Raw genomic sequence first — 18848 nt, 5'->3', positions numbered from 1 at the left:
AGCTTTGTGCATTAGCCAACTCCTACCTGTATTAATCCCTTGTCATGGCTTCTTACAATAAGAGTGGGCCACAGCACCTACAGTTTGGGATCGGGCTAATCTAAGTAACTCTGAAGGAGACATCTGAGCATACCTTCTGGGATAGACTCTGGTGATCCCTCCATCAGTGGCTACAAACCTGGCCAGAATCCCACCCCTGGGAACAGAAAGAACACACAGGTATCAATCACAGTTCAATTGATGAGGTAAAGAGGTAAATCGAAATCGACCAAAACAATGTAATTGCCATGGAAACTCGTGGGGGAAATGGCCGTGGGGGAAAGATCCCGAATCTCCTCATTGCCCCCCAGCAAAATTAGCCTACATTTAGGTTATTGTTAATATAGTGCATTCGAAAAGTATTCAGACCCCTTCACCTTTTCCATATTTTGTTACGTTACAGCCTTATTCTAAAATGGATTGCATTTATTTTTTTCCTCATCAATCTACACACAATACCCCATAATGACAAAGTGAAAACAGTGTTTTAGGAAATGTTGCAAATCTATAAAAAAAACAGAAATATAACATTTATATAAGTCCCTTTGCTATAAGACTCAAAATTGAGCTTAGGTTCATCCTGCTTCCATTGACCATCCTTGAGATGTTTCTACAACTTGATTGGAGTCCATATGTGTTAAATTCAATTGATTGGACATGATTTGGAAATGCACACACCAGTCTATATAAGGTTCTACAGTTGACAGTGCATGTCAGTGCAAAAACCAAGCCATGAGGTCAAAGGAATTTTCCGTCGAGCTCCGAGACAGGATTGTGTCGAGGCACAGATCTGGGGAAGAGTACCAAAAAATGTATGCAACATTGAAGGTCCCCAAGAACACAGTGGCCTCCATTATTCTGAAATGGAAGAATTTTGGAACCACCAAGACTCTTCATAGAGCTGGCCGCACGGCTAAACTGAGCAATCGGGGGAGAAGGGCTTTGGTCTGGGAAGTGACCAAGAACATGATGGTCACTCTGACCGACCTCAGAGTTACTCTGTGGAGATGGGAGAATGGAGCAAAGTACAGAGGGATCCTTGATGAAAACCTGCTCCAAAGTACTCAGGACCTCAGACTGGGGGCGAAGGTTCACCTTCCAACAGGACAACGACCCTAAGCATACAGCCATGACAACGCATTCTGACAAAGCTCCAGAGTTCCTCTGTGGAGATTGGAGAACCTCTCAGAAGGACAACCATCTCTGCAGCACTCCACCAATCAGGCCTTTATGGTATAGCGGCCAGACGGAAGCCACTCCTCAGTAAAAGGCACATGACAGTCCACTTTCAGTTTGCCAAAAGGCACCTAAAGGAATCTCAGACCATGAGAAACAAGATTCCCTGATCTGATGAAACCAAGATTGAACTCTTTGGCCGGAATGCCAAGAGTCACGTCTGGAGGAAAAATGGCACCATCCCTACAGTGAAGCATGGTGGTGGCAGCGTCATGCTGTGGGGATGTTTTTCAGCAGCAGGGACTGGGAGACTAGTCAGGATCTAGGGAAAGATGAGCAGAGAAAGGTACAGAGAGATCCTTAATGAAAACCTGCTCCATAGTGCTCAGGACCTCAGACTGGGACAAGGGTTCACCTACCAACAGGACAACAACCCTAAGCCCACAGCCAAGACAACACAGGAGTGGCTTCGGGACAAGTCTCTGAATGTCCTTGAGTGGCCCAGCCAGAGCCCGTACTTGAACCCAATCGAACATCTCTGGAGAGACCTGAAAATAGCTGTGCAGCGACCCTCCCCATCCAACCTGACAGAGCTTGTGAGGATCTGCAGAGAAGAATGGTAGAAACTCCCCTGGGAGAGCGAGGAGGGCTTCAAAGACAGTGGAATATTTAGCTCATGCCTCTGTGATTAGTCTAGATGGTCCCTGAGCCTCTGTTATAGATGTGGTAAATGAGGCGATGCTTCCATTGACCAGATTGGCACACATTCAACAAATCTGATTTTAACAAATCCATTTTAACATATCCGTCATAATTTACAGTATGTATTGTAACAAACCCACATTGTGGTTACTTAAGTGTTATTTGGATATGTGGCTGTTTTCGCTGCATAACATTTAGAAGTTGTCACTTTTCAGGTTTAGAAGTGACTGCTAAATGCTAACTCCCGTTAGTATAGCTAGCATACAGAAATCAATGGTGATAGTCAGTCAATTATAACTGTAAATGCAATTGATTGGTTCAGATGACATGAACGTGTTGAGGTTGGCATCCATACAAGCATCATAGTAATTTGACCTCAATATAGTGTGAAATACACATACAGTGCATTCGGAAAGTATTCAGACTCCTTTCCTTTTTCCAGGAAAGGAGTCCACTAGTCCATCTGAACAGTGTGTGTCTTGGAGAGCCCCACAAAGAGGCCTACACATCACTGTTGTATTCCCTGAGAGTCCCTGACAGTCACTTCTCTTATTGTCCTAATTCTTTCAGTTCTTTATTCAGTAAATTGTTCCTGTTTATGTGAGCATGTGTGTGTATGGCGTGATGAATGCATGTTGAGGTAATTACTGTGGTGTCTTCAGAACACACCATGTCTTGGCATAGCTGGTCCTGTGTCTTTCTTTGATCATATTTTACTGGTAAAACACAGACAAGACTCTCATAGCAACAGACATTAGCAAATAGCAGTACTAGCTGCCTGGTGTTTCTCCAAAAAGACATCAACAAGATGGGGAGTCGACTAACTGTCTATATGACTCATGTAACTGACTCAATGTGTACATGTAGATGATGCCCTGATGGCGGTTAGTGTATGTGTGTGTGTGTGTGTGTGAGTGTGCGCGTGTGAGTGTGCACGCGCGCGTGTGTGTGTGTGTGTGTGTGTGTGTGTGCGCGCGTGTGTGTGGCACTCACAATGACTGCTCCTTCCACAGTTTGACCAGATCAGCAGTCAACCCAGCGTCCAACAGCAGCCTACTGACCAGAGTCACATTACCTAGACAGGAAGACATTGTTACTGAAGTATCTTCCACAGTAAACCCCTTGGTAAACTGCAAGGATGACACATAGAAGTTTAGATGGCTTGAGCTTGCTTAGACAACACAGAGGACATTGCAATCCATTAGCTTAAGAATTTGTTCTTAACTGACTTGCCTAGTTAAATAAAGGTAAAATAAAGTAATAAAATAAAAAGCTGACACCGAGGACATTGGTAGGATCTCCAGTAGCTGATACCCATTAGATGATGACACTATAGAGGTTCTGAGTCACACAGTAGCATGACAACATCAGGTTCTAGAAGCTCAGTCGATCAGGATGATATCAGACTACACTAATCCAATGCCTACCGCGTTAGATAAGGTTGATGTCATTCCTGGCCAGACCAGACTAATCAAACGCCTCTCTCGGACCTTCACAGGGCTATGGAACACCATAAAATCAAAATCAAAAATCATATACCCCCCACTAAACCCTTCCCCTGGGTGGGTATAATAGGTAAAGGAATTCCATCTGTGTGTCTGTGTGTGTATGTGTGCATATGTGTGTGCGTGCATGCGTGGGTTGTATGTGCGCCTGCGAGTGTTAAACAGCCACGGTAACTTACATGGCTCTTCCAGTGTGTTCCTGTCTATGAACTGGTTGAAGTCCAGGAGGAACTGGGTGTTGTTGTCGTTGTCTTTCAAGCCTTTGCAGTACTCCCTACAGCAATAGCAGACGCTGTATATTAGATACATTACATCTCAAATTCAACATCCGTAGAACATCAAACTCCTTCTATAACTTCTACCTAATTCTACACCGTGCTCCTCAATCCCAGCATAAACTGTGGAATAACCAGATACTCCTAGTGAGTACACTTCAGGAGTAACAATGGTTCAAAATGGAGGTGGTGGAGGAGATTCAGATGTGCGGCTGTAGCCACTCACCTTGGGGCGATGAAGGTGTATCCCAACTCATCAAACATCTCCACCCGCAGAGTGTCCATGGCTGAAGAGAATAGAGAGGCATCTTTAGAACCTTACACACTCTGTAGAGCAGGATTCATGGCCTAAACAGCACACCAGACTGGTCATTATGGGAATAAAGAACTGAAAGATGAATGAGTGAAACAAGACATGACAGAAAGAGAGAGAGACAATGATTATGGAGACAAACTCCCATCCATCTCCCACCCATCCGACTTTTCATGGCTGTTAGGCCAGTACACTCTGCTGACTGTCACTGACAGGCCTTATCTAGAACACTGCTGTCCATTAACTCACTGACAGGCCTTACTGATGTCCATTAACTCACTGACGGGCCTTATCTAGAACACTGCTGTCCATTAACTCACTGACAGGCCTTATCTAGAACACTGCTGTCCATTAACTCACTGACAGGCCTTACTGATGTCCATTAACTCACTGACAGGCCTTATTTAGAACACTGCTGTCCATTAACTCACTGTCAGGCCTTATCTAGGACACTGCTGTCCATGAACTCACTGTCAGGTCTTATCTAAAACACTGCTGTCCATTAACTCACTGACAGGCCTTATCTAGAACACTGCTGTCCATTAACTCACTGACAGGCCTTATCTAGAACACTGCTGTCCATTAACTCACTGACAGGCCTTACTGATGTCCATTAACTCACTGACAGGCCTTATCTAGAACACTGCTGTCCATTAACTCACTGTCAGGCCTTACTGATGTCCATTAACTCACTGACAGGCCTTACTGATGTCCATTAACTCACTGACAGGCCTTACTGATGTCCATTAACTCACTGACAGGCCTTACTGATGTCCATTAACTCACTGACAGGCCTTACTGATGTCCATTAACTCACTGACAGGCCTTATCTAAAACACTGCTGTCCATTAACTCACTGACAGGCCTTACTGATGTCTATTAACTCACTGTCAGGCCTTATCTAGAACACTGCTGTCCATTACCTCACTGTCAGGCCTTACTGATGTCCATTAACTCACTGACAGGCCTTATCTAGAACACTGCTGTCCATTAACTCACTGACAGGCCTTATCTAGAACACTGCTGGCCATTAACTCACTGTCAGGCCTTACTGATGTCCATTAACTCACTGACCGGCCTTATCTAGAACACTGGTGTCCATTAACTCACTGTCAGGCCTTACTGATGTCCATTAAGTCAATGACAGGCTTTTATCTAGAACACTGCTGTCCATTAACTCACTGTCAGGCCTTATCTAGAACACTGCTGTCCATTAACTCACTGACAGGCCTTATCTAGAACACTCCTGTCCATTAACTCACTGTCAGGCCTTATCTAAAACACTGCTGTCCATTAACTCACTGTCAGGCCTCATCTAGAACACTGCTGTCCATTAACTCACTGTCAGGCCTTATCTAAAACACTGCTGTCCATTAACTCACTGTCAGACCTTATCTAAAACACTGCTGTCCATTAACTCACTGACAGGCCTTACTGATGTCCATTAACTCACTGACAGGCCTTATCTAGAACACTGCTGTCCATTAACTCACTGACAGGCCTTATCTAGAACACTGCTGTCCATTAACTCACTGACGGGCCTTATCTAGAACACTGCTGTCCATTAACTCACTGACGGGCCTTACTGATGTCCATTAACTCACTGACAGGCCTTATCTTGAACACTGCTGTCCATTAACTCACTGACAGAGTCCTGGTTCATCTCAGCCACATACTGGTTAGAGTGATGACAGGTCAATGTGTGTCACACACACACACACACATACACACACACACACAGTTGAAGTTGGATATTTACATACACCTTAGCCAAATACATTTAAACTCAGTTTTTCACAATTCCTGACATTTAATCCTAGTAAAATGTCATGTCTTAGGCCAGTTAGGATCATCACTTTATTTTAAGAATGTGAAATGTCAGAATAATAGCAGAGAGAATGATATATTTCAGCTTGTATTTCTTTCATCACATTCCCAGTGAGTCAGAAGTTTACATACACTGAATTAGTATTCGGTAGCATTGCTTTTAAATTGTGTAATTTGGGTCAAACGTGTCGGGTGACTTTCCACAAGCTTCCCACAATAAGTTGGGTGAATTTTGGCCCATTCCTCCTTACCGAGCTGGTGTAACTGAGTCAGGTTTGTAGGATCCTGTCACGCCCTGACCTTAGAGAGCAGTTTTATTTCTCTATTTGGTTAGGTCAGGGTGTGATTTGGGGTGGCCATTCTATGTTGTCTATTTCTTTGTTTTTGGCCGAGTATGGTTCCCAATCAGAGGCAGCTGTCTATCATTGTCTCTGATTGGGGATCATACTTAGGCAGCCCTTTTTCCCAATTTCTGTTGTGGGATCTTGTCTTTTTGTGTTGCATGTGTTTGCACTAGTAGCTTTATATTCGTTGAGTTGTTTATTGTTTTTTGGTGTAACATTTATTATTAAAGGAAAATGTACGCCTACCACGCTACACCTTGGTCTCATTCTAACAACGAACGTTACAGATCCTTGATCTCACACATTTTTTTAAACATTAGTTGGAAAAATGACTTGTGTCATGCAAAAAGTAGATGTCCTAACCGACTTGCCAAAACTATAGTTTGTTAACAAGACATTTGTGGAATGGTTGAAAAACAAGTTTTAATGACTCCAACCTAAGTGAATTTAAACTTCCGACTTCAACTGTATATGAGGTGCCGGATAGACAGGGAGAAAAGGTGCGGAGTGAAACTGAAGTGATGGAACAAGCAGACAAGGGGAAGAGGAATACTTGCCCTTCTGCCCTGTAGTGACCCCAGATAGAGAGAGAGAGAGAGGGAGGGAGCGGGAGAGAAAGAGAGAGGGGAGGGAGGGAAAGGAAGGAGATAGAGAGAGAGGGAGGGAGCGGGAGAGAAAGAGAGAGGGGAGGGAGGGAAAGGAAGGAGATAGAGAGAGAGAGAGAGAGAGAGGGAGCGGGAGAGAAAGAGAGAGGGGAGGGAGGGAAAGGAAGGAGATAGAGAGAGAGGGGAGGGAGGGAGGGAAAGGAAGGAGATAGAGAGAGAGAGGGAGGGAGTGGGAGAGAAAGGAGGGAGGGAAAGGAAGGAGATAGAGAGAGAGAAAACAGAACCATTGGGATGTCTTATCAAATTCATATTACAGCAATATAAGAAGTCTTAAAAAGAAGTGAAATCTGATCTAAAACAACCACACTATCCAAACAGAGAGGTGCTACCATGCAGAGACATGCAATACAGTACATTATGTTCACAGAACATCCTCAGTTACTCCAGCACAGTATCTGTCTCTGCTATTATTCCATGTGACAGGCTTTGGCTTTGGATTTCACTATGTTCTTTCCAATAGAGTTCCTACACTCATAAAGACATCAATGTCCATCAATCAATCCCTTAAAAGAAGACATCACGAGAAAAACGTCATTAAATGGATACAGTCATGCCAGCAGTCTGTGAAACCGTTTACTGATGGTTCAATATGAAAAGGTTCATGACTATCTGGTGCATAATCAAAGAATTTCAATAGCATGTAAAACATGACAGGCAGATTTTAGGACATCGCATGTACGGACTGGGAAGGGTAGGAATCACATGGACCTCAGCTGTTCTCTCGTTTACTCTCTGTCAATACAGATTTGTCATTCCTTTTCCCTTCTTTCCTTCCATCTCGTTTCACCTCCTTTTGTTTCGCTCTGTCACTGTGTAGAATTAATATACTTCATCATGCAAACGCAGATACATGATCATGCAGAGACTGGACGACAGATAAGGAACAGTGAGTTATACACCAGGAAATAGACTACTTGCCCCATGGAGCTGTACGGATCCCATGAAGGGGCAGATAGAGGGAGGACAGGAGGGGAACATTAAAGTCAAGAGAGTTGGATAGTTTGTAGAGGTGGATTTATCTTGTACATCAGAGGTACAGTACAGGAACCATGTGATAAAGCCTTGATGAGTAGTTATAAACCAGATCTGGGTAGAGAAAGAGGTGCAGACAGGCAGGCTGTGTAAGGTAACATGCCTCCTCTGCCCTCAGATTCAAAGAAAGGGAACAGGGGAACAAGAGATGGAAAAGAGAAAGAACAAGGAGGGCGGGGTGGAGTGCATCAAAGCTGATGGAGGGAGGGACGGAAGAAGACATAGGAAGTATGTGATCTGGGAGAGGGTGATGGAGACGGAGAGTAGGGTGAAGGGAGAGAGAGAGAGAGAGAGAAACGTCAGCCGACTGGACCATGGGGCCATACTACAAAGGACGAACTTCGGCAAAACTCACTGATTTGAGAGAGCAAAGTTGCTGTGGTGTGTTTCTTTTGTGGCTGCATGCCTGGGTGTGTGTGCTCTCACCCATGGTCTGTCTGATGGTGTCTCCCAGTTTGGCCTGTATGTAGTGTTCACTGTAGGTAGGCAGGACCAGGGCCAAGCTGCGGAAATAAAGGTAATTATATAGGACCCTGTCCTTTCTCTGTTGACACACTGATGCTTGGAAAAACATGTACCATCCACAAGGTGACAGAACACTGAACATCTGCATTTAAACACATTTCAGTAGTTGAAAAGAGTTTTACTGTGATGGTGAGGGACAGAGAGTGCCCCCTACTGGCCAGACCTGATCATATTCATGAAGTAGAGATGTTACACGTTACAGCAACCTATCTAATCCTTTCAGATCACTACACGTTTGTAGTGCCCCCTACTGGCCAGACCAGGAGATATGGCAAGGGGTTAAAGATTGTTTCTGGACTGGGTCAACATCTTTCAGTCCTCCTGCCTACCTGTAGTCTGTTCCATTGACCTGAGCCCAGGTGTACGTCCTTACTCCTCTGTCGATGTATCTCTGTCAGCGAACACACAGAGGTGTTAAAACAGTCATAATCCTAAATCGTAAACTACACGTAACTTACTTCAACCTAAGTCATGCACTGATGTCACTAGGAGATGTATAAGTGAGAATTAGTACTATTGTGTGTCTTACATTGGTGCTGATCTCACCTCATCCTGAGTTTTAACTAGAGTCTCTATGGTCTCTTCACCTGGGTTCCCATCTATCATCATTCTCCTGATCTACACACACACACACACACACACACACACACACACACACACACACACACACACACACACACACACACACACACACACACACACACACACAGAGAGACAGAGAGAGAGCGAGAGAGAGAGATCATGCATGCATGGTTTTGTGTGTGTGAAAGATAAAATAAATATAAAAAGATATCTTCTTCAACTGTACCCGTGTCAAATGTATGAACAGTTACAGGGTCTGATCTCAATACCGTTCTCTCTCAAAAACACAGTGCACATCTGTACACCAGCGAGAGAGAAAGAGAGGAATAACAACAAGGAGATCGGTAGCACATCTATGTGCTGAACCTCCCTCTTGGAGTGTCTATGTATATGATAGAAGCAGGATGAAAGGAGAGGGAGCGACAGACAGAGTGGGGTATCCACTGCTTCTGTAAACATCCTCTCGTTTACAGCCAGTCACTGTATGAATCACACTCAATTGACTGGAGACTGGACACAACTAACACCTGTGTGTGTGTGTTTACCTGGACTTTGATGTCGTTCTCCAGTTCAGCATCGAGGAAGTCCAGAGTGACAGGTTCCTGGAATTTAGGATTCTGAGGAGATGTGAGTGTTTAGTCTGGTGGATGAGTTACCACGAAACACACACACACACACACACACACACACACACACACACACACACACACACACACACACACACACACACACACACACACACACACACACACACACACACACACACACACACACACACACACACACACTCTCTCATTCTTGTATATTCAATAGCATGACTTGTTTGATATCGGTCCCACTGAAGCATGTTGAGTTGCTACAGTGAGTTGTAATGAAACGCAGTAGACCAGTAGAAGCCCAAACAGATATATTTGACTAAAACATATACATTTCAGACATTGCTTACATTTGTATACGATCACGTCTCTCTATTTTGCGTGGGAATACATGGAAACACATTTCTTTAATACAAATGACTTGGAGCTCATTTCCTGGTGTATTTACAGTCTTTAATATCCAACAATGAAAATGTAAAAACTAAAACCTTGCTCAGAAAACTTGGGAGGCCAAATAAAATCAGCGCCGCCAGTTGGGAAACCCAGTAGACTGTGTAATGTTTCAGTCAGGGGTTCTTAGCATGGCTTCAGGCCATAGAGTAAAACTCCGCTCCTTACCCTATCCTGTTATTGTGTTCTACAGTATATACTGTACATTCAGACAAAGAGCCTAGTTTATACAGCTGAGAACCAACTGACCCGTAATACTCCAGCTTGTGTGTGTGTGTGTGTGTGTGTGTGTGTGTGTGTGTGTGTGTGTGTGTGTGTGTGTGTGTTGCATGCATGCGTGATGGATGAGTCCGTGTGTGTGTGTGTGTGTGTGTGTGTGTGTGTGTGTGTGTGTTTGATACAGACTAACTGTAGACTGTGTTAATGTCAGTAGTTAAACCCTCAGTGCGTATCAGGGACTTTCTAATGTTATAAAGTAGCAGCAGTAATCCAGAACTACTTTGTTAAAGCACCAGTAAATGGATGGAACCTGATACTCTGTCTCCTAGCAACGCTGCTCTACCTTTAGACTGTATACACGTTTTAGAAGGTTCATATGGATTTAGTTTCTGCAAAAGCTACATAAACACACTGTGATGATGATGATTAAATGATCCTTACATTGGATGAAGAGAGAAAAGAAAGATGGAACAGTGGAGAAAAAGGAGGATGATGAAGAGGATCTCAGCATGAAAAAAAAAGATGATACAGAACATATAAGCACATTAAATACACAGTCAAATTAAGGAGAGAGGATGAAACTATAATATACAGAGAAAGAAAGAAAGAAAGAAAGAAAGAAAGAAAGAAAGAAAGAAAGAAAGAAAGAAAGAAAGAAAGAAAGAAAGAAAGAAAGAAAGAAAGAAAGAAAGAAAGAAAGAAAGAAAGAGTCTCAAAGTGAGTGGGTGGGGGAGAGAGATCAAAATCCAACTCCAAATGTAGCGAGGGATTTGTGTGATGAATATGAAATGGGTTTTCTATTCAACCACAAATCACACACAGACTGAAACACAAGAACAAGAGAGAAAAGAGAGAATGTGTTCAAAGAATCCAAGGTCACCCTCCATATTCACACACCCCTCTGTTTCTCTGATCACACATGCACACGCCAACAGATCAGAACAGAACAGTAAGATTGACCATGCCCTTTCACTGGAATGCTTTACAGTGATGTACCAGAGGGATTATGGACATGATTTACAAAGCAAGTTTTTTGAATATAAATAGGAATTCATGACAATAGTGCACAGATGGTCTCATACAGTTTCGTGAATTGATCCATCAAGTCCCAGTGAGAAAGACAAACAAGTAGCAGTACTAGGAAGGGACCTGCTGTAACCTGTTCATGTCATCATGTGTTAGTTCAGTCTCCCTCCCTCCCTCCCTCCCTCCCTCCCTCCCTCCCTCCCTCCCTCCCTCCCTCCCTCCCTCCCTCCCTCCCTCCCTCCCTCCCTCCCTCCCTCCCTCCCTCTAGGACCTACACTTCTCCCTCCCTCCCTCCCTCCCTCCCTCCCTCCCTCTAGGACCTACACTTCTCCCTCCCTCCCTCCCTCCCTCCCTCCCTCCCTCCCTCCCTCCCTCCCTCCCTCCCTCCCTCCAGGACCTACACTTCTCCCTCCCTCCCTCCCTCCCTCCCTCCCTCCCTCCCTCCCTCCCTCCCTCCCTCCCTCCCTCCCTCCCTCCCTCTAGGACCTACACTTCTCCCTCCCTCCCTCCCTCCCTCCCTCCCTCCCTCCCTCCCTCCCTCCCTCCCTCCCTCCCTCCCTCCCTCCCTCCCTCCCTCCCTCCCTCCCTCCCTCCCTCCCTCTAGGACCTACACTTCTCCCTCCCTCCCTCCCTCCCTCCCTCCCTCCCTCCCTCCCTCCCTCCCTCCCTCCCTCTAGGACCTACACTTCTCCCTCCCTCCCTCCCTCCCCCCCTCCCTCCCTCTAGGACCTACACTTCTCCCTCCCTCCCCTCCCTCCCACCCTCCCTCCCTCCCTCCCCCCCTCCCTCCCTCTAGGACCTACACTTCTCCCTCCCTCCCTCCCTCCCTCCCTCCCTCCCTCCCTCCCTCCCTCCCTCCCTCCCTCCCTCCCTCCCTCCCTCCCTCCCTCCCTCCCTCCCTCCCTCCAGGACCTACACTTCTCCCTCCCTCCCTCCCTCCCTCCCTCCCTCCCTCCCTCCCTCCCTCCCTCCCTCCCTCCCTCCCTCCCTCCCTCCCTCCCTCCCTCCCTCCCTCTAGGACCTACACTCCTCCCTCCCTCCCTCCCTCCCTCCCTCCCTCCCTCCCTCCCTCTAGGACCTACCCTTCTCTCCATCTCCCTCTCTCTCACACAGGTGCATACACCCAAACTTCTAGACAATGACACAACATAATGACAACATGACAGATGGCTTAGAGGAAAGAAACAGTTTAACAGAACATGTGAAAGAGTCAAATAAACAGTGGGCAACATTTAGCTAATTATGTGACCGTCTACTTGACTAATAACAACTAGTCACTATTACTTTCTATTCCACCCACCGAGTATGGCTGCTCTAAGACTACAACAGCAGCAGGAAAACACTGACCACGCTACTGTTCATCTGAAGTGCGCTTACTGATTGGAATGATTCAAAATTCAAGAGGCTCTCTCACATCTGAGCCATCTTTGTTGCAGGCGCATTGTAACAACAGAATTCATGAAGGAAAAGAGAAACCCGCACACTGCTCTGGATAGTATCACTATTTATTATTAAGCTTTACGTATCGGCCTCAAGGCCTTCGTCAGAGCTTTTGTGAGTGCTTGTAATTTGCACCCTTAAGTAGACATTGCTCCACCAACATCCATTTAGTGCATGGAATGGGGTTGGATTCAAGGAAAATTAAAATGTGTTACCAGACATAACAATGTGAATTTTATAAATATTCAAATAAAACGTATTAAACACTGATTTTCTAATCAATTGTTCCGAAATCAAATAGCAGTGTGTGCGTGTGTGTGTGTGTGTGTGTGGGGGGGGGGGGGGGGGGGGGGGGGGGGGGGTGGAGGTGTGGCTTATTGGGATGTGGCTTCCAGGTTGTTACTTTTGTCATCCTGTGAAAGTGAATGTCATTATTGTGGTCTGTTGTATTCCCTATTCAAAATTAAACTCGCCAGTGTCTGTAATGATACTTGCATAAGTGCATGTGATACTAAAGATAAGGTATCCAATGCTTGGTTACGATATTGTTGCTACTTAATATGAAAGTCTTGTGTAAAGAATATGTTCAGAAACATAACTTCATGTTATTGAATCAACACAATTTCTTGATATATACATCATTTATTTAATTGCGTATAACCCGTAGGTAATTCCATATTAAAAAGTGAACTTGGAACAAGATGAAAACATGGGATGTATTTACATGAAATATTATTTTGGATTTGTTATTTATTGGGTTTAACCAAAGGGGGAAGAGTGCTGAAAGAAATAGGTTGCAACTTAAAATATAGGATTGATAAAAATCTAATAAAACAGTTGACATTGAATCATATATTTGGTTTCAACAAATGTAGTATTTTTTTAAATGAGAAAACATAACTCATTTACTTGTAACCAGTCAAGTAATTTTCTTCGGTTGATCCAAGGAGTCATATTGTAGTGTACCATCACTTTAGCAGAGTTTACTGGACACACACACTCCAATCAATGATCTAACAGTTAAAGACCAGCCCTAAGGGTTACTAGTCTACATCTATAATATGTTCTACTAAAGGACATCTACTATCTATCTATCCTACTCTCTCTCACCTCATGGAGTGTGATGGCATACGGCTTATTGAGTCTTGTCTTGTGGTTACGGATCCTTTTCTAACAGACACATAATGAGAGAGATGCAGGGAGCTTTTCAGTGGGAGACAACATCTCCATTTGATAATATTAATTCATTGGCCAGGCACTATTATCGCAATAGAATACACGTTAACACATACAGTATGTGGCCAGGCGGGACTCAAACCCTGACTGTTGCAACCTTCAACAAAGGGTGGTGTCTGTAGCATATTTCAGCATGGTTAAAATCACATTAGTCAGAACAAGGCCTTCTGATGGCATTAATCTCTGATCCCCTCTCTGTAACAGACGTGAGGACTGTTTCAAACCCTGACTGACACACTCACACACATGGTCCCTCCTTAGGAAACCTATACAACGCTGTACAAGACCTCCAGTCACATTGACACAGTTCCCCTTGAAAGAGGCTGCACGCCTTTACACACACACATGAACACCCTGTGTATGCTGTGCATTGCTTAGGGTTACGTGCCAGTGCATGTGTGTGTATGAATAGATTGGATCCATGAGTGTGTGTCCATGTTGATTAGTGTTTTGAGGATGTGGTTGGATGAGATGTTAACATGTGTCCCAGGCCTTGTTGAACACAACAAGCCCCAACAGAGAGCCTGCGGGCCTGGGCAACACATGGCCCTCTGCAGCCTGTCAAGTCCTGGCCAGGGGGGTGTTGAGGAGGAGGTCGGTAGAGGAGGAGAGGAAAGAGGGGAGGAATAGAAGAGGTACTGTAGGGAGGAGCAGTGGGTTGTGTTTCTCTAAAGGTGGCTCAGGAGCATTTTAGTGGCCTGTGGTTAGACATAATGCTACGATCATGTGTGGGATCATATGAACAGGAATAGCAAGCATAGTAGCACCTCAGAATGAGTTGGGATTGTAAGACATGTGGTAACAGAATAGAAGAGGTAGAGATAGTATATACCTTAGGTTGGAGGTTGGGGTGTAGCAGTACATATCCATTGGGGTCAATGGCAAAATAATAGCCATTAGGTCCAATCTGAGGAGTGGAGGAACAGAGAGGGTTGGTGGAGACAGTTGAACATCTTTTGTATACTACAGGGAACATGAATGTGTACTCACTACATCCCTGTTCTGGGTTATTAGAGTATCGATCATAAACATATGATAGAGGGCAGGGCTGTCAGAGTAAGTCTGTTATTTTCAGGCGAATAATTTGGACAAAAAAAAAATATACGAGCACGTCTTGTTTATGACGCCGTTGACACCAATTGTGAAATAAGGCCACAATCCGTAAATGATTTATTCGGAACAGGTTACATTTGTTTGTCTTCTCGCATGCGAAAATAAGCTGTAGACCAATATAAATTGTTATCTGGGAAACTGCCTCTGACAGGTCTGTGTTCATAGTGTGAATTCATTAATTCATCAATTGCTCTCTGCCTGTTTATTTCCATTTGCAACACATCAGTGCAGCACCATATTAATTTAATCAATGTGATCACATCACACCAGAGCTCGCCGTTGAAATGTCCCATGTTCATTACCAATGATGTACCGCAGGGGGTTCCCAAACTTTTTTGGCCCACGACCCCATTTTGATATGAAAATGTTTTCACAACCCCAAAACGGATGTAATCAACGGCCAATGTTGACTTTTTTTAAATTGAGGCTATGACAGTCTATTACAAATCAGTCTGACAGTACAGTACTTTTGACACTACAATCTGAAGGTTTAAAGTGACTAAACTGCATAAGAAAGGTATTAGAAAGTTCAGAAGGTCATCAGACAATACTTTTGTATGATCTTCTGTGTAGAAAAGAACATCATCATTAACCACATTTCCATCCACAGTTTTATGCGACCAAATAAAACACAAGTTTCAGTACAATTTTATACATGCCGACAGATCATCTTTTTGTGTCAGTATAATTAATTATGCCAGAAATGGCGGTGGAAACACCTTTATGAGCAAATATAAATATAACCATCATATGGAAGTAATCTTGGAGTCACGCGATGATGGTGTGTGGTCCTCCCACCACGACTATGGAAACCATGCAGTTTATTAGGCTACAAATAAAATAAGTTACGATGAACTTCACAGGGTGGTGAAAGTGCACAGTGATCTTGATGCTCAGTAGAGCTGAAAATGCGATGGAAACAGATTGAACTTTAGATTTTTATTTGGTGCATGAAAACATATGTGAAAAAGTACATGTTGTGTGCACTACATCATCACACACTGGTTTTATCTGCAACAGGACCGTTTGGTGGAAACACCACTGGTGGGAAATGGCATTCCTTATGCAGATTTTTGAATATTTGTTTGAAAATTGGTCACCAGTTGGACCCTAGCTAGTGATGATGTTCTTCTTCACCCAGCCTGATTCTGTGCCTGGTCCACTATGCTCTAACGAGTCCTGCGCAGCTTGTAGAAGGAAACAGAAACCATACGTGTCTCAGAGTCTTATCTTTCAGCGACGGGGTCATAATATTTTGTATCTTAAACGGTTCAATAGAAAGAGACACATTAGTAGGTAGAAAACAGAAACCTGTTCATTACAACTCCATCTAGGGCCACCGAGGTTACCGATGTAACAATTTTTTATTTATTTTATTTCAACGTTTCTCTCAAAACCCCTTTTTCAAATTAGGTGGGAAACGCTGATGTAGCCTATTTTATAGCCATTCAGCAACGAAGAGGATCGATCTATGCTTCTCTCCTCTAATAGGCCTGGGCTTATTAGTTTTATTAAAAAATGCTCAAAATAAGTTTCAAACTATATTGCTGCTCGTTTGAGAGCGATGAGGGGGAAGAGATGGGCCAGTGGAGTTGCCAGCAGAGATGTGTGAATTGCTCAAGAAGGGAACAGTGACGTAAACAGAGAGTTGTGTAAGTTAGAAGTTAATATAGCGATATATTATAGGCTAAAGTGAATCTAGGCGGCCACCTGTGCTATAGGCAACCCGAAAAGGAAGAGACACCTGTGCTATAGGCAACCCGAAAATGAAGAGACACCTGTGCTATAGGCAACCCTAAAAGGAAGAGACACCTGTGCTATAGGCAACCCTAAAAGGAAGAGACACCTGTGCTATAGGCAACCCTAAAAGGAAGAGACACCTGTGCTATAGGCAACCCTAAAAGGAAGAGACACCTGTGCTATAGGCAACCCTAAAAGGAAGAGACACCTGTGCTATAGGCAACCCTAAAAGGAAGAGACACCTGTGCTATAGGCAACCCTAAAAGGAAGAGACACCTGTGCTATAGGCAACCCTAAAAGGACGAGACAAAACACTCTCTGCCTATTTACATAAAACACTCAAATTAAAATACATAACCTTCCACTGCTTCATTAAAATTCATAAATGGCTGATCATTAGGCTATAGACAGGCTAGTTTTTGGTATCCGACAGAAAGGATTTGAAGCTAAGGCAAGTTTTTTAATATGTTTTTTGGGAAAGAAGAAATGTGATTTGCTTATGTGTCTGAGTGAGATACGCTTCAGGTGGCTTTGATTGATGGGTCCTTTTAGGTGTGTGTGTGTGTATGCGTATATGTTCGCTAATTCTCTATGTCCATTCAGAAAGTTTCCTAAAATGGGCTAAGCCTGTATGGAGGGAAAAGCTCATCAGACTTGTTGTGAATGGTTTTAGTGTGTCTAAAACTGAATCTGTATTTTTTCGGAATTTGGACAAAAATATCAACATTTGGTGAGAAAAGGCCTTAACATTGAGACGGAACTAGGAGAATAAGGAGTGTTCTGGTGTGTTAGTGTGTGTGTCACTCACAGTGTAGCGCGGTGTGAGCTTCTTGATGTCATCTAGCGACACATCAATCCCCATCACCCCTAGGATCAACTGGTTCTGAATCTGAGAGGGAACAACATTTTCATTTAAAATTGAATAGTAAGAGTCATGTTGATTTAGAGGCTATTGGTGTCTAATGCTGGGATGGGATTATTTTAAGAAAGAATTGGTGTGTGTGTGCCTGCTTGCGTGTGCGGTTTACCTCTAAACCCGATTCATCTTTATACTTGGTCTTGTTGAAGACAGGTAGGGTTCCTGTGATGACCAGACCCAGCTCCTAACACACACAGACCAAGAAAGCTAAATGTAAGTCATCGTTATTGTGTTTCAGAAAGATTTTGGTGAGGTGCATTGTGGGATAGAAGTGATGTGATACCAGAGCGTCAAGGTAGACATTAGTCCACTGGACCTGCTTGGCCAGCTGGTCAGCTAGAACCATGGGTCTGCCCAGGACATCCAGGTACTCCTACAACACACAAATACTCTTTTGAATACAATTTAGTCATTTAGTACACACTCTTATCCAGAGCAACTTACAGGAGCAAATAGGGTTAAATGCCTTGCTCAAGGGCACATCGACAGAATTTTCACCTAGTCAGCTTTCGGTTACTGGCCCAACACTCTTAACTCCTATGCTACCTGCCGCCAAATACACACGTTTAAAACAAAGTCAAACACATACACATCGAAATAAATGAAACACACACACAAACACAAGTTCATGCAGAATGCTTATTATCACCTGAGTGTTGATGCGTATGGCTCCAATAGAGGGAATCTCATAGAAGTATCCTGGGAGAAATAGACAAAGGACTAAGATCAGGACATTAGCTATCTACATAAGCAGACCCAACGTGGAAACTCCAATGATACACAGCACTACCAGTGCTTAATGTTTAGCACAAACAAACAACAACAACATAGTATCCTACCTTTATTAGCACAGGCCATCCACTGGACTGGACCTTTATCATAGTTGTGTTGACCCACTGAGAAGGTGAAGATACGCACCTAGAACACAGAGCCGTGTGTATCTGTTAAAGACACATCCACGTTGAACTGTAAGGGTGTGTGATAGAAGTTAAAAACTATAGTTAGGTACTGTGTCTGAGAGGTTATTATGGGCCATAGAATATCAACTCTAACTAGTGGGAAGGACTACTGTTACAGTGTACACAGGGATTGGTTTGTGAAGGGTTAAGGATGGTGTTACCATG

The 18848-nt window shown here is 43.9% G+C and overlaps 1 protein-coding gene across 3 annotated transcripts in view; it reads right to left on the bottom strand.

Annotated features, from left to right (window-relative positions):
* The window catches only part of LOC109866961 (voltage-dependent calcium channel subunit alpha-2/delta-1), a 134003-nt gene that overhangs the window by 15641 nt on the left and 99514 nt on the right, over window positions 1-18848 (bottom strand). For 2 of the 3 annotated variants that reach the window (XM_031802066.1, XM_031802067.1), the window contains exons 13-27: window positions 18564-18642; window positions 18374-18423; window positions 18008-18097; window positions 17834-17908; window positions 17614-17694; window positions 14785-14859; window positions 13827-13886; window positions 9531-9587; window positions 8950-9021; window positions 8733-8794; window positions 8305-8381; window positions 3924-3984; window positions 3602-3696; window positions 2911-2992; window positions 134-196 (exon numbers count right to left, since the gene is read on the bottom strand). In XM_031802066.1, the coding sequence (XP_031657926.1) occupies window positions 134-196; window positions 2911-2992; window positions 3602-3696; window positions 3924-3984; window positions 8305-8381; window positions 8733-8794; window positions 8950-9021; window positions 9531-9587; window positions 13827-13886; window positions 14785-14859; window positions 17614-17694; window positions 17834-17908; window positions 18008-18097; window positions 18374-18423; window positions 18564-18642 (1079 nt within the window). Of the gene's footprint in view, window positions 1-133; window positions 197-2910; window positions 2993-3601; window positions 3697-3923; window positions 3985-8304; window positions 8382-8732; window positions 8795-8949; window positions 9022-9530; window positions 9603-13826; window positions 13887-14784; window positions 14860-17613; window positions 17695-17833; window positions 17909-18007; window positions 18098-18373; window positions 18424-18563; window positions 18643-18848 lie in introns of all 3 variants that reach the window. The other variant, XM_031802068.1, reaches the window with a different exon arrangement.

This window comes from Oncorhynchus kisutch, linkage group LG22 (assembly GCF_002021735.2).
Source record: "Oncorhynchus kisutch isolate 150728-3 linkage group LG22, Okis_V2, whole genome shotgun sequence".
In the NCBI taxonomy this organism is placed as follows: domain Eukaryota; kingdom Metazoa; phylum Chordata; class Actinopteri; order Salmoniformes; family Salmonidae; genus Oncorhynchus; species Oncorhynchus kisutch.
This window is presented reverse-complemented; position numbering and strand designations above follow the sequence as displayed.